Source organism: Ascaphus truei, chromosome 6, assembly GCF_040206685.1.
Source record: "Ascaphus truei isolate aAscTru1 chromosome 6, aAscTru1.hap1, whole genome shotgun sequence".
In the NCBI taxonomy this organism is placed as follows: Eukaryota; Metazoa; Chordata; class Amphibia; order Anura; family Ascaphidae; genus Ascaphus; species Ascaphus truei.
The window spans coordinates 74,516,962-74,542,867 of NC_134488.1; the positions used below are offsets into that span (position 1 = coordinate 74,516,962).

At 43.8% G+C, this 25,906-nt stretch overlaps 1 protein-coding gene across 4 annotated transcripts in view; it reads right to left on the bottom strand.

The window, feature by feature from the left end:
• Nucleotides 1–5,426: 5,426 nt before the first annotated feature.
• FAAP20 (FA core complex associated protein 20) overlaps nt 5,427–25,906 on the bottom strand; it is a 40,654-nt gene continuing 20,174 nt past the window's right edge. For 3 of the 4 annotated variants that reach the window (XM_075604849.1, XM_075604851.1, XM_075604852.1), the window contains 4 exons: nt 23,889–24,036; nt 10,114–10,221; nt 7,645–8,243; nt 5,427–7,361 (listed from right to left, as the gene is read on the bottom strand). In XM_075604849.1, the coding sequence (XP_075460964.1) occupies nt 7,289–7,361; nt 7,645–8,243; nt 10,114–10,221; nt 23,889–24,036 (928 nt within the window). In that variant the 3' untranslated portion in view covers nt 5,427–7,288. The remainder of the gene's footprint in view (nt 7,362–7,644; nt 8,244–10,113; nt 10,222–23,888; nt 24,037–25,906) is intronic. The other variant, XM_075604850.1, reaches the window with a different exon arrangement.

Consider the following 25,906-nt stretch of genomic DNA (forward strand, 5'->3'; position numbering starts at 1 on the left):
AGACCAGAACACTGACGGATATACTTTCATATTTCCCTTGGTAGAAAAGCTGTCAATTAAGTTGCTCCCTAACTGAAGAACTCAAACCTGCTTTTTAGACATCAGCATATAAATATATTTCTATGAACCTTTTTGCTGACATTTGTCACTTTAGTAATATACTAATTTATCGAGCAGCAAAAGGTTTAAGCAGCAGGTCAGGTTGTTTTCTACGTCATTTCTCCGTATATATGCCGTGTCTGAGCACTTTCTCTGTTTCAGAACAGGAACTTCAGTCATGGTACAGTACAAAGCTGGTACAAGGGAGAGCGCTCTGCATTTAAGTCTGTACGACCCAAATCTAGCATACCGCATCAGGGAACGGAGTTTAAAGGAGGTTTTGGACCTGTGTAACTTCACGTGGTTGTTTTGTTGAAGTCAAATGTGGAGGTTGAATAAACATGTATATTTGCGGAAAGTATAACAAAAATACTTGATTTTATACATTTAATTTAAGGCATTACAAATGTTCATGTGTTGCCAAATAGTTTTGTTGCTCATATGCAAGTGTATGACAATTCTGTTCATGATGAAGGGGACATTTTTTTTATATAAAAGTACTTGTTTTATAAATTAAAGAAAATGAAGGCTGTAATTAATTGTGGTTTTGGGGAGACTAATATATGAAAATGGCTCTGGTAATTATCTAGTTGTCTTATTTAAAATAGTAAATGAACATTATAGCTAATTTAATGATTGTAAAACAGTAAATATGTTCTTGTAGTTTTGTAAAATTAAGTTAAGACCTTGCTGACCAAGTTAATTGTGCAGATGATGGTATACTAATCCATAACAATTAAGATCATTTATATTCTTGCACATTAAAGACTTTACTGAAAAGCGCATAGGTTTTTATTTCTATTGACTTGTACAACATGCTAAATGTGACTTTTTTTGTAAAAAAATGGAGACGACTTTATCACAGCACATTTTTAGAAAGCTTTCACGCAGGTCAAATTCATGTAACAGTTTTACCTATTGCTGGATTTTATATGGTGACAGGAGTTTTAATAAATGAACAGTTTGAGACATTAAGAACCAATAATTTCTATTTAAGGGGAAGCTTCAACCAGTTTAGGTTTTTCCATTTACCATCCCAACACAACAATCAAGCTTGGCTGAAGTGGCTGAACCTATGAAACTATGATGCAGCTCCGCCTTCACGGACACAACTGAAATATTGACCAGGTCAGATGAGCCACCTTTTACTTCATAAAGAAATACCTAGATAAACTAAATGTACCAGTTGGAAAAGGTAAAACAAATTCTATTCAGCTGATCATTGCCTTCTGATCTGCCCTTTTAAAAGTGTAGCTTTAGTGAGAAATCAACTGCAGGATCTAGATTTATTTATAATCAATCTCTCATCATGTAGCTTCTCCTTATGTTGTTGACATTTAAATGTGCACCCCCTCTTCCTTTAAAGGGACAGTTCCCCCTACTTAGTTTTTTGTCCCCTTTTTTATTTACATGCTGTTTTTGATCAGCGTTTGAGCGTCAATCAAGCGGGAGACACTGTTCCGTGTGGATCTGCCGCCAAGCAATTCTAGAGATATGGGCAGTTGTAGGTCATCTTTGAACTTGCTAGCATTACCAATACAGGAACTTCATTATTGCAATAGGACAGGGGTGATCAACTCCAGTCCTCAAGAGCCACAAACAGGTCAGGTTTAAAGGATATCCTTGCTTCAGCACCGGTGGTTCAGTCACTGATTGAACCACCTCCACTGAAGCAGGGATATCCTGAAAACCTAACTTGGTGGTGGCTCTTGAGGACTGGAGTTGGCCACTCCTGCTATAGGAGAACAAACAAATTCTTAATAGGGAACCCACTTCCTCCCAACTTCCTCTCCGTTTAACGTTCACTTGTATACATTTAGTTTGATAACTCAACGGGAGGTGCCAATAAATGACAGAGCTGTTAGTATTGCTATTTTGAGTTCTCAGATTGATTGTTCTTACGCTTTTGAACTCTACTAGAACATTGTTACAATACCTCAGGAGCATTTGTATCCAGAGCAGGGCCGCCAACAGAAATCGTGGGGCCCGGGACAAACATTTTAAGCAGGGCCCCCTCCTCCCCCTGTGTCGGCGGTATTGCCCGCCCCCCCTCCCATTTCACACCTCACGAGCGGGCTCTTCCCCCCCCATCAAATGTATTTCTCTCCCTTCCGTCTCACCCTCCCGCCTCGCACGTATTTCTCTCCCTTCCGTCTCACCCTCCCGCCTCGCATGTATTTCTCTCCTCTGCTTCTCTCTTACTTCCTCTTTTCCTCACTCGCCCTCTCTCTCCTCTCCGTCAATTACCCCACGCACACTCATTCCGCCCCCCTACACACACACACAATTCCACCTACAAGATATATACCAAAAAACTTCCCACACCCCAATGCAAAAAACTTCCCACACCCCAATGCAAAAAACTTCCCACACCCCAATGCAAAAAACTTCCCACCCCCAAATATATACAACCTTCCCCCCCCCCCCCCCCCAATGCATACAAAAACCCCACCTACCCAATACATACATACACACACACTCCCAGTAACTTAGATAGATCTTACTGGGAATGTATGTGTGTGTATGTATAATACAGTATATATATATATCTTACTGGGAATATATATATATCTTACTGGGAATATATATATATATATATATATATATATATATATATATATATATTCTCCAATATATATAACAAATACCCCAACACCCCCAATCCATATAAAAATACCCCAATAGCCCCCAATCCATACAAAAATACCCCCCATACATATATATATATATATATGTATACCCCCCAAACATATATTTTATATATATATACATATATATATATATATATATATAAAAAATATATCAGACTTACCTGCAAAGGAGGGGGGGCACGCAGCGTGCCGGTGCCTGGTGCTGGGGGACCAATGCTGCGGGAGGGGGCACGGGGGGGTCCGCGGCTGCGGGGGGTTTCCTGGGGCTGCGAGGCCCCTGCGGCTGGTCACTGCACCTCCCCAGAAGTTCCTCCTGCGCGTGCCAGGCCTCCCTCACCACGCCACTGCTCCCGCATGCACCGGTGCGGCCGATGCTGGCCCGATACTGCGGGGGGGGGGGGGGGCGGTGGCAATGAGGGGGCGGCGGTGGTTTTGGCCCGATGGGCAGGGGTGGTAGTGGTGACTGCGGGGGGGTGGGGGGGTAGTGGTGACTGCGGGGGGGGGTGGGGGGGTAGTGGTGACTGCGGGGGGGAGGGGGGTAGTGGTGACTGCGGGGGGAGAGGTAGCGGTGATTGCGAGGGCCCCTGCGGCTGGTCACTGCAGTTGCCACCGGCCCCGCTGCACCTCCCCAGATGTTCCTCCCGCGCGCGCCGGGCCTCCCTCTCGCGCCGGAAGCTTAACCCAACCTTCTTCCGGCGCTGCCACAGGGAGACCCGGCAAATTTTTTTTTTACAGCGATTTTTTTTTTTAAACTAACTGGCGCCCGGCCGGGCCCCCCTGACCCACGCGGCCCGGGACGCCAGTGCTCTTTCTCCCCTGCTGTTGGCGGCCCTGACCCACGCGGCCCGGGACGCCAGTGCTCTTTCTCCCCCGCTGTTGGCGGCCCTGACCCACACGGCCCGGGACGCCAGTGCCCTTTCTCCCCCGCTGTTGGCGGCCCTGATCCAGACTAAATGGTGCAATGAAAGAGTGACATTCAGTTGTTGGGAAAGTCGGGTTTGGTTGAAGTTTAGTGCTCACTGCTCCTGTCCTACAACTTATTAGGCTGAGGCAAGAGCGCTCTGTTTTATCTTTTATGGATTGAGGACACAACTTTTTTTTGATGTCAGAGGTCTTGTCCGGTCCAACCATTTTTCAGCTACATTTCTTAAAAGGAAAATTGCTAGGAATATGCGGTTACATCCACCTACTTTGATTGGAAATCTTCCCCAGTCTCCGTTCCTTCATGACTTACATATCGTTGGTGATCAATCCTTATGGTACCCTGCTCTGAAGGATATACAACAGATTTATTGGATATGGCTACAATGACCAATTTCCTGGTTCAGTCCGCAAGGAAGTTCAAATAACATAGACCTAAAAACCTCTACTAATGTGAACAGGTTTGTATTTACAGTCCCATACACAACAGCCAGTAAGTGAATAAGAAACATGGTGACCCATTGCGGTATATTGTAAGCTGATCCTGTATTTGGTCCTTTGTGTCAACGTCTTACCCCTTACAATTTATAGACATAGTCCAAGTTTTTCACAAAATCGGAGGGGGAAAATGATCCAAGTATACATCATATTTTCTTAGAACCTCCAACGTTGGTGGTTTCAGATGTTACCGGTGTCATACGTGTGGCAGTAACCTGGTGAATACTTTATTTTTTACCCACTTATTTTCAGGTCCGCTTTTCTATTCATTGTTATTGTTTGTGACCGTACACGCCGGTTAATTCATTTTAATTGCCTGTGTGGCTCTGTCTACAAAGGCAAAACTACAAGACCATTTAAAATGAGTTTTTGGGGGCATTAAAGTAAAATAAATGGAGGTGAAGACACATAACACCTGGTTACCCATTGTGAATTTTGGCGTTGGTTCCTGTCCGCGTATTAACTGTTGCCAATGGTCTTATCACGCCACCTGAATTACACATACGCTCTATAGGCCCGCTACCGCTGCACAACTTTGCTGTACAGAATACAAGCACAGACATGTATTATGTATACATGTACTACTCTCCTACAAAGTCTGTTAAGTAAACAATTGCATTTCAGGTCAGTATGCTGCAAGCTGAGAAAGAAGGGCAATTCAGAGGGCGTTGCAAGCAGCATTGAGTGGAGAAACTGCATGAAGTCTAGCTAAAGGTCCAATCACCCCGCCTGGTCTGCATAAACACTATAGACACCTGCCAAAATAACTGCTATTCAATAATCTACTGATCGTTTGTGCAGCTTGAATCAATTAGGGCTTATTCCAGGGTCATGAGCATACCACGGACAGAAGAGGCCTTTCCTCACTGCAGTTGTCCAGGAAAAACTCCATTCTGTCCGTTTGATCTAATTTGGAACTTTAATGAAGTATATATATATATATATAAGACACACAGATGAAAAGAACATAGACAATCCCCTTAGTAGCACTCTAAATTACACCTAAACTAATCTATAAGATAAAGATGGTTAAAAAGAAACAGATGCTCCGCCAATTCAGAAAAAATGAACAAGATTTTATTAATTAAACAACAAGACACACTAACTTAAAAACATAAAAATACTAAAGACAGCCTATGAAAATATATATGTATCAAAAATATAAAGAGAGGACTACTAATCAAACACTTTCAGTATTACAAAGAGAAAAAAGAAAAACTAAAATGTGTCTAAATAAAGTTTAAATAATGACAACAAAGTAGTTTAGTCTAACATAATAGGCAATACAAAATATATTCCCACTGACATATGCATGAAAGAATAATAAATCATTGCGTTGGAAAAAGTATATAGTCAATGACCCAGTATATAGCCAGGAAAAATTAGTATGTATACCAAAAACAGAGGGGGAAAAAAGAAATAAAGCAACCAGGGAAAAATAATATAACAATAATAAAAGTTATACCCTGAACAGCATTTCCCCAAAATGAAATCAATGAGAACTGATGCAGCAAATAAAGAAAAATATGACTAATAAAGACATATTAGCAAACAGAGTCATACATATTGAAAACACCACAAAGTGCACTGCACTGCAAGGACAGGTAATGCCCAAACAGTAAGAGGAGGGTAATACTCAGCTGCAGCTAGATTGTGTAGAGTTTGTGTCCATATTGATTGTACAGGATGTGTTTCCAAAGTCTGCTTATAACAGGAACAAAAAATAAAGTCCAAAATGCTGCATCAGATCCATCATAAGTCCCTCAAAATAGAAGATTACATAAAGGCTGTAGTAAAGTAAACACTCAACATGTTTCACCCTGAGTGGGCTTCTTCCTGGAGTGGTAAAATTTAAAGTGAAGGCGTGCAGTGTTTTATAGATGGTAAAGTAATTAGTTCCAGCTTTGTTCTTATTTTCCTGTCCAATTAAAGCTACCTGCTAAATTGAGCTGAGTCACACATATATATCATCTTTTATAGAACAGTCTAGTACTGGAGCATTTTGAGTACTTTGATGTGGAACGCTATACAGTACTGTTTTGCGCTTCAGAACCTTTATACTGTATATGTATTCACTCCAGTGATACCACTCTCCCCCCTGATTTATTTTTAAGTCATTTGCATTGAAAGTATGTAGTAGACTATAATAGGATGATACTTGTATGTTACATACATTTTTTTAGAGTGTTATAATAAACAAAATTTTTTTAAAGGTTACTACATACGTACGTAATCGATCAGGGCACACACTTAGGCTCTGAATATACCGAAAAATGCTGGCAGCTAAAAAAACAAAATACATCAATCCAATTCAAGTAAATATACCTGTCGCAGCCTGCGCTGCGCCTGGAGCTGCAGGGCAAACGACTGGAGAGGAGACAGAGGATTTTGTTATTGGCCGGCGACGGTCGCGTCACGTGAGCGGTTCAGCCAATGAGGGCGAACTGCTCACATTCACACCTCCTCTGCTACTCTTCTCGCCTGTCTCCCTGGTATAATCAAGATACCGCTTGAGAGCAGCGCAGGATGACATCACAGGATATCGCTGCCGCCCTGCAGCTCTTAGTATAATCAAGGCCCTAGGGGTTGTAGTGCAGATAAATAATAGGTACTGTACTACTGCCAATATACAGTTTGGTATTGTGCATAAATTAAGAAAGCAGGCACTTCATGGTTGCAAATAAGTGAATTTTTATTCCTCTACATACAAATATTAGAAATGTTGCTTTTTTTCCCGCCCTTTTTGCATAAGCTTTTAGCGAGATTAGCGTGCTCGTTGTTTTTTGTATGTTTGAAAAATATACATATAATAAATCAACTAATTGAAGGACATACATTGTATGTTTTTCAAATTAAGCAGCCAACCTGTAACCAAGGCTGCAGTCTTCATATTATGAATTTCCGTGTGCGTCTTACAGCTCCTTTTGTTCCCAGACAGAAAATTGCATCAACTTATTTCGCATGTGCCACATCAAAAGAGCTGCTGCTGCTACCAGCCAACTCAGGATAGGTGATCATGAGCTAAGGCTCATTTTGGACATGTGGGTTCAAATCCTTTTAGGCTGTCTGAACAGAATTTTTTCAGTATATCAGCACTGCCCTCCTTCAATTCTTTATATTTACCAAGTCACATCTTCTGTTGTTTCAGACAAACACTGAGCAAGGTGGCTGTCAATATCAAGCGGAGATAACCTGCATGGTGGAAAAAAAATTAGTGCAATTTAGTAGGGAATGGTTTAAGCATCTTAAACAACAAACATAGGCAACTGTTTAGGAACTGATTTATTAAACTGGAACTTGTACCATGGTCTATAAGCTGAACCTAAGCAAGTCAAACAATGATTTAATATTGCCTACTGGTTTTGAAAATGTGGACAGTGACACCCACTTCTGATTTAGAAAGCTAAAGCCACCAAATCACAAGGGACAAAATAGTTTACTATCGAGCCTTTTTCAGACCAATAAAAAAACTCACTGTTTAGAAAACTGCGTCAGACACATGGGACAGCTCTCCAATGACCCCATAGCCTCTGCTCCTTTGTCTGCAGTTCCTTCAAGGTTCTTTGTGGTAATGCCACTTGGTCTAATTTCTTCTCCAGCATACTGCATCGTTGAGGCATAAAAGTGTGGCTCTTTCCTTAGCTCTCCTTGAGTCGGCTGGTCATCTCCTTTTGGGTCCCTTGACCAAACCTTGTCCTCTCTTGTAATTTTGGCAGATGACTGCTTGTGAAGAGACTGCTTTACTGAAGTATCTCGTTCCCTACATTTCTGTACTGAATGTTTGTCTGGGAGATGTTTGTTCTTTTGCTTGGGCAGTTCAACACAAAGCTGCTCCACATTAAGTCTACTGTTCAGTTGCTCAGCTGTGTCCTCAAATTCAAGACCTAGTTTTCCAGATGAAATGTAGAAGTTGCCGGCATCCTGCTCAAGTTCTACACACACTTCCTGCCTGTTAACACATTGTTCGTTTCCAGCATGGACAACTGGGTCAGTGGGAAAAGGAATCCATTCAAATATTTCCTGTCCAACTTTAAAGACTTCACGTGGTATTTGCTCATTTACTTTTCCACCGTTCTGCAAATAAAATGTTTTCAGAATGTTAGTTCTAAAAATTAGCGTGCTTTTTCTGCAAAACAGTGCATTTAGAGCAGTTGGGGCTTTAAAACATTAAAACACACACACGTCTCATCTACATGTGGACTTGGTTGTGGTTTTGTCATTCTTAAAGTGCCAATACAAAATAGGAAACATGTCTGTGACATCCCTTTATTAATTTTTCACATTGTGAATGCCTGTTTATGAATACAGAAAATATAAGAGCTTTTTCAAATTTAGACCCGAAACATCGGTGCTTATAACTCCTCAGGTCTCATACTCTATGAGAAAAGTACTTGACAAAGTCTTCGATGACGTCCGTGTGGTGGATGTCTTGGACAGTGGGGATACTGCTCACCTGGCTTTGATGCAAAGACCAGAACTTGGCATCACAACAAGAAACTAGAGCAAAAATATACAACAAAGAAAGGTTTTAATGAAAAGAGAAAGCTGCACTGAACATGTGCAATGGTAGTCACAGACAGGGCCGCTGACAGATTTCTCGGGGCCCAGGACTAGTTACTTATGGGCGCCCCCCCCCCCCCCCCCCCGTGTCGGCGATATCACGATCCCCCCATTTCACACCGATGAGCCTCCTCTATCTCCCCCCCCTCTCCCCAATGTATTTCCCTCCACTCTCTCACTTATCCCTCTTCCGCCTCGTATGTATCTCCCCTGCGTCTCTCTTACTCCCTCTTTTCCTCACTCACTCACACCCTCACCCCCACCTTCCGTCAATTGCCCCACTTTCACTCAATCCCCCCACAAAATACATATTAAAAAGACCCCCGCTTCCCCCATCAATATTATTAAAAAGAATCCCCGCTCCCCCCAATACACATGAAAATCCCCCCACTCTCCCCAATACATATATAAAAACACTTACCTTGGGGCTATTCTCAGGCTGGGCCCGGAGGCTGCGGGGGGACGCAGCCGGCACTGCAAGTTGGTCACGACCGGGCCCCGGCTCTCCATCAGCTGCCTGCAGGCCTCTCCCTCACTGTGTCCCACATGCTTCCACTATTAGCGTGTGCCGGACCTCCCTCTCATGCCGGCATGCACCGCAAGCCATCTTACTTTCGGCTCTGACGTTAGAGAGGGCCGTCGTGTGCCGCAGGTGGAAGCTCGGCGTGGGACACAGTGAGCGAGTGGCCTGCAGCAGCTGAGTGAGAGCCGGGACCCAGCCGGGCCTGGCCAAAGGTCGGGTCCAACTTGCAGCGACGGACGGCCGGATCCCCCGTTGCCTCCGGGCCCGGGGACACCTCTCCCTTCTCTCCCCCCGTTGGCGGCCCTGGTCACACACGCTGCGGACAAAATCATTTTTATCCTGTTTCCCCCAAATACAAAAACATCTGAAATATTTCTCCAGAAGCAATTTTAAAGCAGCAATACATTCTTACAAATCATTTGTGTGGTATTACATAATACTTACTGCATTTCCTTAAACCCTCCCCCCTTTAATGTGTTTTACTGTATTAAGCAAACATTCAACATCACACATATGTGGTCTTTTTAATATCAGTGGTGTAGTATTAGATAATATTGCTTCCCCCCCTCCCCATGCCCTTTATGAGTTTTAATGTATTAAGCTTCCTTGGGTTGCTATAGCAACCATTTACAAAGGCACAACTCTTCCTCTCTTGAAATAGGCAGCCATAATGTGAACCCGGGGAAGCAGGATCTTTGCTGAACGATCGTCCGTTTTGGAAATGTAATTTCCTTAAAGCTAAGCAACTGCTGCCTCCAGGGTTGCCAGGTGTCCAGTATTGAATCAAGGTGTCCTATATTTGGATACTCTGTCCTGTAAAATAATAGAGGTAATACTGTACATGTATGTGTCTGTTATTACCTCTCTGGACATAGTGACCTGGCGACTTTGGGGGCAGCGGATTTCCCTGAGCAGGGAGAGAGCAGGGCTGTTGCTAGTGGGCTGGGCAGCTTCCTTTATCTTGATTGGCTGCATTAAAAAGATGGGGGAAAGGGGTAAGAAGGGGGAAAAAAACATGCTGCATCAGCCTAACAGAGAGAAACGTGAACTATGGTACAATAGGGATAATAGGCATATAAAGAAAAAGAGAATGAATCCCTGTTGAATGCACTCAAAGTTAGTGTAATGAATTGTAATATTAATAAAACATTTTAATTGTAATACTTAAAAATAATTGCGAAACAAGGATTGGTAGTGATAAATCCATGACCAATCCCTTTAAAACCACACTAATAATGAGTGTATATATAAAACACCAATGTAGCAGTTTATGGTATGTCTGGCCTCTAATGAACCAAACTAATAACCAGCAGCATCCAATCAGGGGGTGGTGTCAGAAGCCTGGGGGTTGGGCCATTGAGAGGAAGAAACAGCATGGAGCAGAGAGGGGTGTGTGTTTGTCTCGAGTGCGTTGCACTTTTCACCATTGTGTCCAGTATTTTTATAGCAGCCATCTCTCAACCCTAGCTGCAATTACCACTCTATTAAAAGAATGCCGCCCCACAAAGCAATTTTAAACATTACTTTTTATAGAGAGGCACATTTTTTGCAAATTCTAAAACGTCACAAATGAATGAATATTTAATAATTAAAAAAAATGGCAGCATATTCACGGTGAAAAAAACAAACGTAAATATACTTCGTATGGGAAAATTGGACTATTTTCCTAGAATTTTTGATACTGACAGTTCTTATAAAATATTCACTTATTTCTCCCTAACCGGAAAAATAAATAAAAAAATTAAATAAACACAAAGCGATGTTGAACACACGTGCATCTTTACTTTTAATCAAGTAATTACTGCACTTCTAAGACAAGGCACTCAGTCATTGTACAGTAGCTCTAAAAATGTAGAACGCACCGTTGTCCATTACCGAGTCTCTAGGGTGCCACAAAAGCAGGTTTTCGGGATATCCTGTCTTCAGCACAGGTGGCTCAGTATTTGTCTGAGTCACTGATTGAGCCAACTGTGCTGAAGCAGGGATATCCTAAAAACATGACCTGTTGGTAGCTCTTGAGGACTAGAGTTGCCCACCCCTGATCGAATGCATAAGGCACTCTGTATACTTGGGTAGGAATAAAGCTCCAGCCTTAAGACCAAGAACATATGATGACATGTCGTTAGACTGGCATTGCTGCATTTACGTTTTCTATTCGGCAGATGGTATCCATTAACATTTTACATAAAGAATGTGTTTCCCACCCAATGGAATTGACACAATACTTTTTTTTTTTAAAGTAAAAGCACAGTAACTATAGTAACAGTGAAAACACTTCAATGTCGTTATGCTGTTGTCATTAGCCTTAATCCACACACATACACACAAAAAATACATGTTACTTTAAACCGAGCATTTTTTGCTGAAATATTGTAGGTGCTGAGACATCTGGTGTGCATTTAATACCATATAAATTGTTATTTAACTCCTGTATTTTGGGAAATGGGCTCAATTTTTTATTTGCAATCCACCATAGCCAGATACAGTCAAGATCTTGGCCGTTCAAACATTTCCATTAGGGCTTCGCTAGTAACGCAGGTTGGTTCTCAAAGAAGAAGTCTGCACAATCTGTTCAAATAATAACAGCTTCTGTAGCCATCGTCTGCAAACTAAAAAGCTCTTTACAGACGCATTTAATACATCATTCTAATTAAATTCCCTTTGCTACAAAAGTGACCTGTAATGCATTGCATTTAATACATCAGTACATTCCAACTTGTACCCTAATGAAGGTGACGTATCGCGCTCTGGGAAAGGGGGAAAATGTACTTACTTTTCTACTTTTGTCTTTTTAAGGTTAACTAGTGGCCGATAATTTAGAGAGCAGAGTGCATTTGCTTTATTTCAAAATTATTATAGGCTATTTAGTGGGACCTTTAAAACAAGAATAAATGTTATTAATTTTGTAAAATGTCCGTGCAACATGCCCTTCGTTTCAATGTAGTGCATCTCGAAAAACAGGAAAAAATAGGGTAACCCCAATTATCGAGGCCACTACCAGGCACTATGGAGTGTGTTTAGGAAAGAAGGTTTGACGCCGGTATATAGGTGATGCAGGTAATAAGGCAATATATGGGTATCTCCGATACTAACAAGGGGAGTGGGGTACTGGAAAACCGGTTAGAGGTACAAGGGGACACCTCCCAAGGGGGCGCCCCCAAGTAAATCACGGCCCGGCTACCAATATATGTGCAGGTTTCAAGGAACTAAAGGACTAAAATGTTGCCCAACAGATTGGCCACTGTCTCCTTATCAGACCGTTTATGTACTGAGCTCGGGTGGGACATACACCCCACCAAAATATTCCTGAAGGATGTGTGGAAGGATGGTGCCCAGATATAAGTGTGTAATGCGATGCGCAGTGTAACGGCCCCTGTAATGCGATGCGCAGTGTAACGGCCCCTGTAATGCGATGCGCAGTGTAACGGCCCCTGTAATGCGATGCGCAGTGTAACGGCCCCTGTAATGAGATGCGCAGTGTAACGGCCCCTGTAATGCGATGCGCAGTGTAACGGCCCCTGTAATGCGATGCGCAGTGTAACGGCCCCTGTAATGCGATGCGCAGTGTAACGGCCCCTGTAATGCGATGCGCAGTGTAACGGCCCCTGTAATGAGATGTGCAGTGTTAATGAGATGCACAGTGTAAATGCCCCTTAAATTAGATGCGCAGTGTTAATGCCCCTGTAATGAGATGCGCAGTGTAAATGCCCCTGTAATGAGATGCGCAGTGTAAATGCCCCGTAATGAGATGCGCAGTGTTATTGACATGTAATGAGATGCGCAGTGTAAATGCCCCTGTAATGAGATGCGCAGTGTAAATGCCCCTGTAATGAGATGCGCAGTGTAAATGCCCCGTAATGAGATGCGCAGTGTTATTGAGATGTAATGAGATGCGCAGTGTTAATGCCCCTGTAATGAGATGCGCATTGTAAATGCCCCGTAATGAGATGCGCAGTGTTAATGAGATGTAATGAGATGCGCAGTGTAAATGCCCCGTAATGAGAAGCGCAGTGTTAATGAGATGTTATGAGATGCGCAGTGTTAATGAGATGTAATGAGATGCGCAGTGTTAATGAGATGTAATGAGATGCGCAGTGTAAATGCCCTGTAATGAGATGCGCAGTGTTAATGAGATGTAATGAGATGCGCAGTGTAAATGCCCCTGTAATGAGATGCGCAGTGGTAATGAGATGCGCAGTGTAAATGCCCCCGTAATGAGATGCGCAGTGTTAATGAGATGTAATGAGATGCGCAGTGGTAATGAGATGTAATGAGATGCGCAGTGTAAATGAGATGTAATGAGATGCGCAGTGTTAATGAGATGTAATGAGATGCGCAGTGTTAATGAGATGTAATGAGATGCGCAGTGTTAATGAGATGTAATGAGATGCGCAGTATTAATGAGATGTAATGAGATGCGCAGTATAAATGCCCCTGTAATGAGATGCGCAGTGTAAATGCCCCGTAATGAGATGCGCCGTGTTAATGAGATGTATTGATATGCGCAGTGTTAATGAGATGTAAAGAGATGCGCAGTGTAAATACCCCGTAATGAGATGCGCAGTGTTAATGAGATGTAATGAGATGCGCAGTGTAAATGCCCTTAATGAGATGCGCAGTGTTAATGAGATGTAATGAGATGCGCAGTGTAAATGCCCCCGTAATGAGATGCGCAGTGTTAATGAGATGTAATGAGATGCGCAGTGGTAATGAGATGTAATGAGATGCGCAGTGTAAATACCCCGTAATGAGATGCGCAGTGTTAATGAGATGTAATGAGATGCGCAGTGTAAATGCCCTTAATGAGATGCGCAGTGTTAATGAGATGTAATGAGATGCGCAGTGTAAATGCCCCCGTAATGAGATGCGCAGTGTTAATGAGATGTAATGAGATGCGCAGTGGTAATGAGATGTAATGAGATGCGCAGTGTAAATGCCCCGTAATGAGATGCGCAGTGTTAATGAGATGTAATGAGATGCGCAGTGTTAATGAGATGTAATGAGATGCGCAGTGTTAATGAGATGTAATGAGATGCGCAGTGTAAATGCCCTGTAATGAGATGCGCAGTGTTAATGAGATGTAATGAGATGTAATGAGATGCGCAGTGTAAATGCCCCTGTAATGAGATGCGCAGTGTTAATGAGATGTAATGAGATGCGCAGTGGAAATGCCCCGTAATGAGATGCGCATTGTTAATGAGATGTAATGAGATGCGCAGTGTAAATGCCCTGTAATGAAATGCGCATTGTTAATGAGATGTAATGAGATGCGCAGTGTAAATGCCCCCGTAATGAGATGCGCAGTGTTAATGAGATGTAATGAGATGCGCAGTGTTAATGAGATGTAATGAGATGCGCAGTGTTAATGAGATGTAATGAGATGCGCAGTATTAATGAGATGTAATGAGATGCGCAGTGTAAATGCCCCTGTAATGAGATGCGCAGTGGTAATGAGATGCGCAGTGTAAATGCCCCCGTAATGAGATGCGCAGTGTTAATGAGATGTAATGAGATGCGCAGTGGTAATGAGATGTAATGAGATGCGCAGTATTAATGAGATGTAATGAGATGTAATGAGATGTAATGAGATGCGCAGTATTAATGAGATGTAATGAGATGCGCAGTGTAAATGCCCCAGTAATGAGATGCGCAGTGTTAATGAGATGTAATGAGATGCGCAGTATAAATGCCCCTGTAATGAGATGCGCAGTGTAAATGCCCGTAATGAGATGCGCAGTGTTAATGAGATGTAATGAGATGCGCAGTGTAAATGCCCTGTAATGACATGCGCAGTGGTAATGAGATGTAATGAGATGCGCAGTGTTAATGAGATGTAATGAGATGCGCAGTGGTAATGAGATGCGTAGTGGTAATGAGATGTAATGAGATGCGCAGTGTAAATGCCCCGTAATGAGATGCGCAGTGTTAATGAGATGCGCAGTGTTAATGAGATGTAATGAGATGCGCAGTGTAAATGCCCTGTAATGACATGCGCAGTGGTAATGAGATGTAATGAGATGCGCAGTGTTAATGAGATGTAATGAGATGCGCAGTGGTAATGAGATGTAATGAGATGCGCAGTGTAAATGCCCCGTAATGAGATGCGCAGTGTTAATGAGATGCGCAGTGTTAATGAGATGTAATGAGATGCACAGTGTTAATGAGATGTAATGAGATGCGCAGTGTTAATGCCCTGTAATGAGATGCGCAGTGTTAATGAGATGTAATGAGATGTAATGAGATGCGCAGTGTAAATGCCCCTGTAATGAGATGCGCAGTGTAAATGCCCCTGTAATGAGATGCGCAGTGGAAATGCCCCGTAATGAGATGCGCATTGTTAATGAGATGTAATGAGATGCGCAGTGTAAATGCCCTGTAATGAGATGCGCATTGTTAATGAGATGTAATGAGATGCGCAGTGTAAATGCCCCCGTAATGAGATGCGCAGTGTTAATGAGATGTAATGAGATGCGCAGTGGTAATGAGATGTAATGAGATGCGCAGTGTAAGTGCCCCTGTAATGAGATGCGCAGTGTAAATGCCCCCGTAAAGAGATGCGCAGTGTTAATGAGATGTAATGAGATGCGCAGTGGTAATGAGATGTAATGAGATGCGCAGTGTAAATGCCCCGTAATGAGATGCGCAGTGTAAATGCCCCCGTAATGAGATGCGCAGTGTTAATGAGATGTAATGAGATGCGCAGTGTTAATGAGATGTAATGAGATGCGCAGTGTTAATGAGATGTAATGAGATGCGCAGTGTAAATGCCCTGTAATGAGATGCGCAGTGTTAATGAGATGTAATGAGATGCGCAGTGTAAATGCCCCTGTAATGAGATGCGCAGTGTAAAGGCCCCCGTAATGAGATGCGCAGTGTAAAGGCCCCCGTAATGAGATGCGCAGTGTAAAGGCCCCCGTAATGAGATGCGCAGTGTAAAGGCCCCCGTAATGAGATGCGCAGTGTAAAGGCCCCCGTAATGAGATGCGCAGTGTAAAGGCCCCCGTAATGAGATGCGCAGTGTAAATGCCCCCGTAATGAGATGCGCAGTGTAAAGGCCCCCGTAATGAGATGCGCAGTGTAAATGCCCCCGTAATGAGATGCGCAGTGTAAATGCCCCCGTAATGAGATGCGCAGTGTAAATGCCCCCGTAATGAGATGCGCAGTGTAAATGCCCCCGTAATGAGATGCGCAGTGTAAAGGCCCCCGTAATGAGATGCGCAGTGTAAAGGCCCCCGTAATGAGATGCGCAGTGGTAATGAGATGTAATGAGATGCGCAGTGTAAGTGCCCCTGTAATGAGATGCGCAGTGTAAATGCCCCCGTAATGAGATGCGCAGTGTTAATGAGATGTAATGAGATGCGCAGTGGTAATGAGATGTAATGAGATGCGCAGTGTAAATGCCCCGTAATGAGATGCGCAGTGTAAATGCCCCCGTAATGAGATGCGCAGTGTTAATGAGATGTAATGAGATGCGCAGTGTTAATGAGATGTAATGAGATGCGCAGTGTTAATGAGATGTAATGAGATGCGCAGTGTAAATGCCCTGTAATGAGATGCGCAGTGTTAATGAGATGTAATGAGATGCGCAGTGTAAATGCCCCTGTAATGAGATGCGCAGTGTAAAGGCCCCCGTAATGAGATGCGCAGTGTAAAGGCCCCCGTAATGAGATGCGCAGTGTAAAGGCCCCCGTAATGAGATGCGCAGTGTAAAGGCCCCCGTAATGAGATGCGCAGTGTAAAGGCCCCCGTAATGAGATGCGCAGTGTAAATGCCCCCGTAATGAGATGCGCAGTGTAAAGGCCCCCGTAATGAGATGCGCAGTGTAAATGCCCCCGTAATGAGATGCGCAGTGTAAATGCCCCCGTAATGAGATGCGCAGTGTAAATGCCCCCGTAATGAGATGCGCAGTGTAAATGCCCCCGTAATGAGATGCGCAGTGTAAAGGCCCCCGTAATGAGATGCGCAGTGTAAAGGCCCCCGTAATGAGATGCGCAGTGTAAAGGCCCCCGTAATGAGATGCGCAGTGTAAAGGCCCCCGTAATGAGATGCGCAGTGTAAAGGCCCCCGTAATGAGATGCGCAGTGTAAAGGCCCCCGTAATGAGATGCGCAGTGTAAAGGCCCCCGTAATGAGATGCGCAGTGTAAAGGCCCCCGTAATGAGATGCGCAGTGTAAAGGCCCCCGTAATGAGATGCGCAGTGTAAAGGCCCCCGTAATGAGATGCGCAGTGTAAAGGCCCCCGTAATGAGATGCGCAGTGTAAAGGCCCCCGTAATGAGATGCGCAGTGTAAAGGCCCCCGTAATGAGATGCGCAGTGTAAAGGCCCCCGTAATGAGATGCGCAGTGTAAAGGCCCCCGTAATGAGATGCGCAGTGTAAAGGCCCCCGTAATGAGATGCGCAGTGTAAAGGCCCCCGTAATGAGATGCGCAGTGTAAAGGCCCCCGTAATGAGATGCGCAGTGTAAAGGCCCCCGTAATGAGATGCGCAGTGTAAAGGCCCCCGTAATGAGATGCGCAGTGTAAAGGCCCCCGTAATGAGATGCGCAGTGTAAAGGCCCCCGTAATGAGATGCGCAGTGTAAAGGCCCCCGTAATGAGATGCGCAGTGTAAAGGCCCCCGTAATGAGATGCGCAGTGTAAAGGCCCCCGTAATGAGATGCGCAGTGTAAAGGCCCCCGTAATGAGATGCGCAGTGTAAAGGCCCCCGTAATGAGATGCGCAGTGTAAAGGCCCCCGTAATGAGATGCGCAGTGTAAAGGCCCCCGTAATGAGATGCGCAGTGTAAAGGCCCCCGTAATGAGATGCGCAGTGTAAAGGCCCCCGTAATGAGATGCGCAGTGTAAAGGCCCCCGTAATGAGATGCGCAGTGTAAAGGCCCCCGTAATGAGATGCGCAGTGTAAAGGCCCCCGTAATGAGATGCGCAGTGTAAAGGCCCCCGTAATGAGATGCGCAGTGTAAAGGCCCCCGTAATGAGATGCGCAGTGTAAAGGCCCCCGTAATGAGATGCGCAGTGTAAAGGCCCCCGTAATGAGATGCGCAGTGTAAAGGCCCCCGTAATGAGATGCGCAGTGTAAAGGCCCCCGTAATGAGATGCGCAGTGTAAAGGCCCCCGTAATGAGATGCGCAGTGTAAAGGCCCCTGTAATGAGATGCGCAGTGTAAATGCCCCGTAATGAGATGCGCATTGTAAATGCCTCGTAATGAGATGCGCAGTGTAAATGCCCCTGTAATGAGATGCGCAGTGTAAAGGCCCCTGTAATGAGATGCGCAGTGTAAATGCCCCTGTAATGAGATGCGCAGTGTAAATGCCCCTGTAATGAGATGCGCAGTGTAAATGCCCCTGTAATGAGATGCGCAGTGTAAATGCCCCTGTAATGAGATGCGCAGTGTAAATGCCCCTGTAATGAGATGCGCAGTGTAAATGCCCCGTAATGAGAAGTGCAGTGTAAATGCCCCGTAATGAGATGCGCAGTGGTAATGAGATGTAATGAGATGCGCAGTGTAAGTGCCCCCGTAATGAGATGCGCAGTGGTAATGAGATGTAATGAGATGCGCAGTGTAAGTGCCCCTTTAATGAGATGCGCAGTGTAATTGCCCCGTAATGAGATGCGCAGTGTAAATGCCCCTGTAATGAGATGCGCAGTGTAAAGGCCCCTGTAATGAGATGCGCAGTGTAAAGGCCCCTGTAATGAGATGCGCAGTGTAAATGCCCCGTAATGAGATGCGCAGTGTAAATGCCCCGTAATGAGAAGTGCAGTGTAAATGCCCCGTAATGAGATGCGCATTGTAAATGCCTCGTAATGAGATGCGCAGTGTAAATGCCCCTGTAATGCCCCCGTAATGAGATGCGCAGTGTAAATGCCCCTGTAATGAGATGCGCAGTGTAAATGCCCCTGCAATGAGATGCGCAGTGTAAAGGCCCCTGTAATGAGATGCGCAGTGTAAATGCCCCTGTAATGAGATGCGCAGTGTAAATGCCCCTGTAATGAGATGCGCAGTGTAAATGCCCCTGTAATGAGATGCGCAGTGTAAATGCCCCTGTAATGAGATGCGCAGTGTAAAGGCCCCTGTAATGAGATGCGCAGTGTAAAGGCCCCTGTAATGAGATGCGCAGTGTAAATGCCCCGTAATGAGAAGTGCAGTGTAAATGCCTCGTAATGAGATGCGCAGTGTAAATGCCCCTGTAATGAGATGCGCAGTGTAAATGCCCCGTAATGAGATGCGCAGTGTAAATGCCCCTGTAATGAGATGCGCAGTGTAAATGCCCCTGTAATGAGATGCGCAGTGTAAATGCCCCTGTAATGAGATTCGCAGTGTAAATGCCCCTGTAATGAGATGCGCAGTGTAAATGCCCCTGTAATGAGATGCGCAGTGTAAAGGCCCCTGTAATGAGATGCGCAGTGTAAATGCCCCTGTAATGAGATGCGCAGTGTAAATGCCCCTGTAATGAGATGCGCAGTGTAAATGCCCCTGTAATGAGATGCGCAGTGTAAATGCCCCTGTAATGAGATGCGCAGTGTAAAGGCCCCTGTAATGAGATGCGCAGTGTAAATGCCCCGTAATGAGATGTGCAGTGTAAATGCCCCTGTAATGAGATGCGCAGTGTAAAGGCCCCTGTAATGAGATGCGCAGTGTAAAGGCCCCTGTAATGAGATGCGCAGTGTAAAGGCCCCTGTAATGAGATGCGCAGTGTAAAGGCCCCTGTAATGAGATGCGCAGTGTAAATGCCCCGTAATGAGATGCGCAGTGTAAATGCCCCGTAATGAGATGCGCAGTGTAAATGCCCCTGTAATGAGATGCGCAGTGTAAATGCCCCTGTAATGAGATGCGCAGTGTAAATGCCCCTGTAATGAGATGCGCAGTGTAAATGCCCCTGTAATGAGATGCGCAGTGTAAAGGCCCCTGTAATGAGATGCGCAGTGTAAAGGCCCTCGTAATGAGATGCGCAGTGTAAATGCCCCTGTAACGAGATGCACAGTGTACAGTTGCGGCCGCCTTTATCCTAATGCGGCCGGATCCGCGGCGCTCTGATAAACACATGCAGATTCGTTTTTTTTTTTTTTGGTCCCGAGTGAATTGCGTTATTTTAGCGCTCGTGATATTAGCATTTTATTATCGCTGTCTGCAATACTGCAATACCGTCTAAAAACTCAGGGGGGCGTTCGCGAGCTGTTGTCTTGGAAGTCTAATACTTTAGCAATTCAACCTATGTCAGTACACAGTCTGCGTCTGCGTGTGTGCGCGCGCGCAGTAATTGTAAATTTGCATATTTACTGTATACATGCATTTGCAGTGCTGTACGTCTCATTTGAAAATTGTTGAAACGCATAGGTGTGCACAGTACTGCAACAGTGTCACATTTCGGCATATACAGCACTCTCCCCTCGCTCGCCCCGGCACACACAGGATAATTTACTGCACTGCAGAGTATTTCAACTTCTTATCTTCTCTACAGTGCAGTACATCTCTCCCACACCATTCCTTTGAATGTGTGTCTTTCTGGTTTCAATCACATTCCTGCTTGACAGCAGATGATTACTGCGCATGCGCCTGTAATTTCACCCACCACTGCTTGCTTGAGTGAGTGACCAAAAAAAAATGAAAAAATTTCTCCTCATTTTTTATTTTTATTTTCTCCACAAGCCTGCAAAAACCATCTTGATATTACGACACCTCTACAGAGTCATTCATTTCCTGAAGCTTTTCATTGTGTTTTTAATCCGTCCCTAGCCGAGCATCACCTCACTGCGCCTGCGTGTAGTCCTCTTTGAGATGGGACCTAGCTGATTACTGCGCATGACTCACCCAACCCCCCCACCCTTTGAGGCTTTGTTTACGGTAACGCTTTGGAAAATCCCTTCTCGAATTTGATATGTAAATCTGATTTGCACAGCACTGTGAGAATTGAGAGTTAAAAAAAAACATTAACTGATTCATGTTGTTTTGTCATTCATTCTTTTTCTTTGGTGTACTGTAGATGTGTTGGGGGGGGTTGTTGTCAATGATTATGATTATCAAGAATGTAAATAAATATTTATTTTATCAGGAACAAAAATAAATAAATATAAAACGCTTGCCATTGTGTTTTTACTGTAATCCGTCCCTAGCCGAGCATCACTTCTCTATGCGCCTGCGTGTAATCCTCTTTGAGATGAGAGTTAGCAGATGATTACTGCGCATGCGCCTGTACTGTAACTTCACCACTGCTTGCTTGAGTGAGTGACCAAAAAAAAAAAAATTCTCCTTATTTTTTATTTTTATTTTCTCCACAAGCCTGCAAAAACCATCTTGATATTACGATATTCAATCTGTGCTGTACTGTAGCTTTTGCCTGCGACCCTGTGCGTTTGACTGCACATGGTTGATTTGTGTGCTTTTTATGTACTGTATTTGGGGGTGTAGGGATCAAATTATTATGGTGACCTGCCTTTTGAAATTATATCATTTCTTTGAACTGCAGTACAACTAATCCTTCCTGCAGCTGTACCCTCCTCCCCCACGCACACACACAAGGCTCGCTCAAGGATTTGAAACTCTTATCGACAGACACCTCTACAGAGTCATTCATTTTCTGAAGCTTTTCATTGTGTTTTTAATCCGTCCCTAGCCGAGCGTCACCTCACTGCGCCTGCGTGTAATCCTCTTTGAGATGGGAGCTAGCTGATTACTGCGCATGACTCACCCAACCCCCCCCCCAACCCTTTGAGGCTTTGTTTACGGTAACGTTTTGGAAAATCCCTTCTCGAATTTGATATGTAAATCTGATTTGCACAGCACTGTGAGAATTGAGAGTTAAAAAAAACATTAACTGATTCATGTTGTTTTGCCATTCATTCTTTTTGTTTGGTGTACTGTAGGTGTGGGGGGGGAGGGTTGTTGTCAATGATTATGATTATCAAGAATGTAAATAAATATTTATTTTATTTTATCAGGAACAAAAAAAACAAATATAAAAATAATCATTAATAATACATAATGCAGTCTTTATTAAGTTCTTCTGTCAGATGGAAATTGAGGGCCGGTGGATAATCATGAATAATGCACATTGATAATAATATTAATTAATAATATGTAATCAATAATATATAATAATATGTATATACTGTATAGTAATATAATTTTTTCCATCTTTATCTTCTTCCTCATTCTGTGTACAGTACAGTAGTTAATTGAGAGAGGAGAGGTTTTGTGTACATCATGACTGCATTTTAGATACTGTACACTTAACTGTACAAACAGTTCACAGACTTTACACAATACCCCCCCCCCCCCTCTCTCCCAGGCCATCCTTTTTTTCTGAAAAAAGTTGCCCAGTCGCCCAGTCAGGGAGTCGCACAGGACTGGGGGTCAGTCACGGGGTGCTTAACCCCTCCATATGTTGCCTGGAGACCAGGATGTCACAGGGGGTGTAATATATATATATATATATATATATATATATATATTAGGGTGACGGTTCCAGAGAGGAGGTTCCCGTAGAAGAGGAGAGGAGCCTCCATGTAAATAGTCAAGAAGTATGTATGTGTATGTGAGTGTATAGGATAGACCAGTCCCTGTTTATTATGTTCTAGATCAGGGGTACGCAAACTGGGGGGGGCGAGTTTTTTTTGGGGGGGCACGGCATTTACAGAGGCCAGAAGCGCTTCATCGCGAGGCCTCTGTAAACTCACCAGGTTTCGGTCCACGCGTGTCCATGGCGACGGGCATCAAATGACGTTGCGGTGTCATTTGACGCCGCATTAAAGATAAGGGGGCGTGACCCATGGGGAGAGCAGGCAGGGGGCGCAGCCCAGGAAGTTTGCGTACCCCTGTTCTAGATAAGGATAGTGTCGCTTCAGATAAAGTCCTGTGATATGGTCGAGGTGAAGCCGATGGTTCACAGAAGAGGAGACAGGTACGCCACAGAGGTCTCTATGAGAGCCCCGGGTACCATAAGATAGCTCTACAGGCAGATTCAGACATGCCTCAAATCTTAGTCTGGCTAGAAGTGGCAGTTCAGAGACAGGAATGGGGTGTACATTCCCTAAATACACGGAGTCGGCCAGAGCCCATAGTGACAGAGTATAACAGACGTAATGCAGACGGGGACAGGTCAATTAAGAGAAGTCAGCCATGTGTTCGCACCTCCCCAGTGTGTTAAAAGCGGGCGCCTGGGGATGCAACTTGTTACAAGTACAGACAGGGAATTGCAACGGATGACACCCATGCTAATGTGTACCCTGTACAGTATGTATGAGAAGAGCCCTAGTAATCGGGGCACAAATAAAGTGTTGTTGCTTGAACTACAAAAGTTCCTGGCCCCTATCATTTCCATCTTTGCTACCTCATCGCTCAGCCACACGAACTCAGCACCCTGAATAAGGTAAAGCCTTCTGAGTAGCCAATAATAGACACTAATGTAAACTCCCTAGGTGGCAGCCAGGGGGGGTTACATTAACATCATAGTAGCCTTATCAGCTTATCGGTTTCATTCAAGACCGAAAGATGCCCAGGCTGTTTGTAAGAGTGCATAAACTCCTTTAAAAAGAGCCTCGTTCTTATAGAGCTGCTGGAATAATCATGTTAGGCAAATTACAAGACCTGTGTATAGCAACATACTCATTTTACCATCTACTAATAATTTCCCAAGACATTGTACCTTATTGCCAAACCCCGGCAAACTGGGCACTGCTCCCCAGCTCATGGTTTTGAGGTCTGGATAAGCAGAGTTCAGGACCTGCTTCCATGTTCTCTCGGCAGCAGTTAAACCAATTTCTTCAAACCAGGAACCAGCAGACCCAGTTCTTCTGAAAGACAGAAAGACAGCGAAAGTAACAACTCGTGAGTAAAAGAGCAGACACTAAAGAACCAGTTCTGTCAAGTCCCATCAACTTGAATATTATATTGTGGTTCCGTCAGAAAAATCCCGAGTGTCATGAAGTAACATTCAGGAACTATTCAACTATAGTGAACTATCACTATTAAAAAAATCCCCTATAAAGAGCAAAGTGTGTTAAAAGTGCAGTGACAGAAGTGATGGGTTAAATCTAGGCGACTGGTCTTTTCTCTTTCTTTCTTTTAAAGAATATATCTTTTTAATCACTGAAGTTTTACTATACAGCAGGAAGGAGGGGTGTTGTTAATCGTCTGCTCTGTTTCTTTCACCATAATGAGAACATAATTAGACTTATATATACTTTCTCACTGTCAGTCACTGTCAAATAGGAAATTCCAAGTGTACTTAATATGCAGGAACACAAACAAAATGCATAACATAAAAGGGGGGGGGGGGGTGTATTATATATCAGTCTCCTGGTTACATTTACAAAAGATTTACCAATGTACAACATCCCATTGCCTTTGGTGGGGTGTGTTTCTTTAGTAAATCTGATTCAGTTTTTGCCCCACTTTTGTCCTGGTTTTGAAGCTGGGACACTGACAAATAAGCCCCAAAAGGAGGCTTAAATATCTCCAAAAGATACAATTCATATTGTTTACATAGTTTCCTCGCCGGCTTTCAAAAATGATTTAAAATATTTCTATTTGTCTGTATTTAAGGGCTTTGCTAATTAAGATTTAACCCACTTAAACATACCACTGCCGTAAATGTATTGTGATCATGTGCTTCCACTAATGTAGTCCAAACAGACATAAGAAAAAATATACATGTCCTTTTTACCTTCCCTCTCTTCATCCTGATTGTACATTTTATTGTGAAATCACTCAGCATTTTCCTACTCCATAGAAGTATTGATGTAAACATGAAACTGGAGCAGCTGGTGCACATCCACAATAACAAGAACTAGGATCCAACCCAATGACTGTTTCTCAGCTATATACAAAGTGCGTACGAAGCCACAGGCCCAATAGTGCATTATACCCTGAGGGGCACATGGAAATAATATTCATCCCGTTTAACGCAAATCTACACCTCATCAGGTGGCTTATAAATATATAGAAAAAATAAAACCTTGCTGTAATGTGCGAATTCCCTGTGGAACGTAATTTATTTGATGCGAAGTTGAATTAGTGACGTTGAGCCAGACATCATTCTGTATAAGGATGGACTGATGCGGTTATTTCGTAGGTCCGTACATTAACTACTCTAGGTGGGAAGCAAGGGGTCTCTGGAACCTTGCTCATTTCAGCTCCGGGGACCCCCCAGTCTTAGGAGATACCTCCATAGGTCCCGTCGGTAGCGTGCCCGGTTGGGTGAACAACGTGGGAGGCTTAAACCATGCGCTGCCCGGAACCCAAAACGCCATCCACTGTAGCTTCTTACTGATCCATGTGACAAAGGGGATTTCAGTATCTCAGTAAGCAGGGGGTCCACAGAGATAAAATTAACTCACTCCAGGTCTGGAAACCCCCTGCTTCCCACTTAGGGGAATTGTTTTTTTTTTTAATGGACGGCTGCTTCAATGTGGTGATGTGGATTTGTAAGAATAGTAACATTGATACAAACAGCTTTAGCCTGATTTTCTCAAGATCAAATTGCGAAACTTTGGAATGATTTCAGAGTTCTTCGCTGGAGCATATAGCCATTGGCAAAAGCAATATATATTGTATATACTGTGATGTTTATTATTGCTTTTTCTCAGTTCAGCGTTTAGGTCTAAAGCTATTAAATATATTTTTAAAAGAAGCAACTTTTAAAAATATCAGAATGTGTTAAAG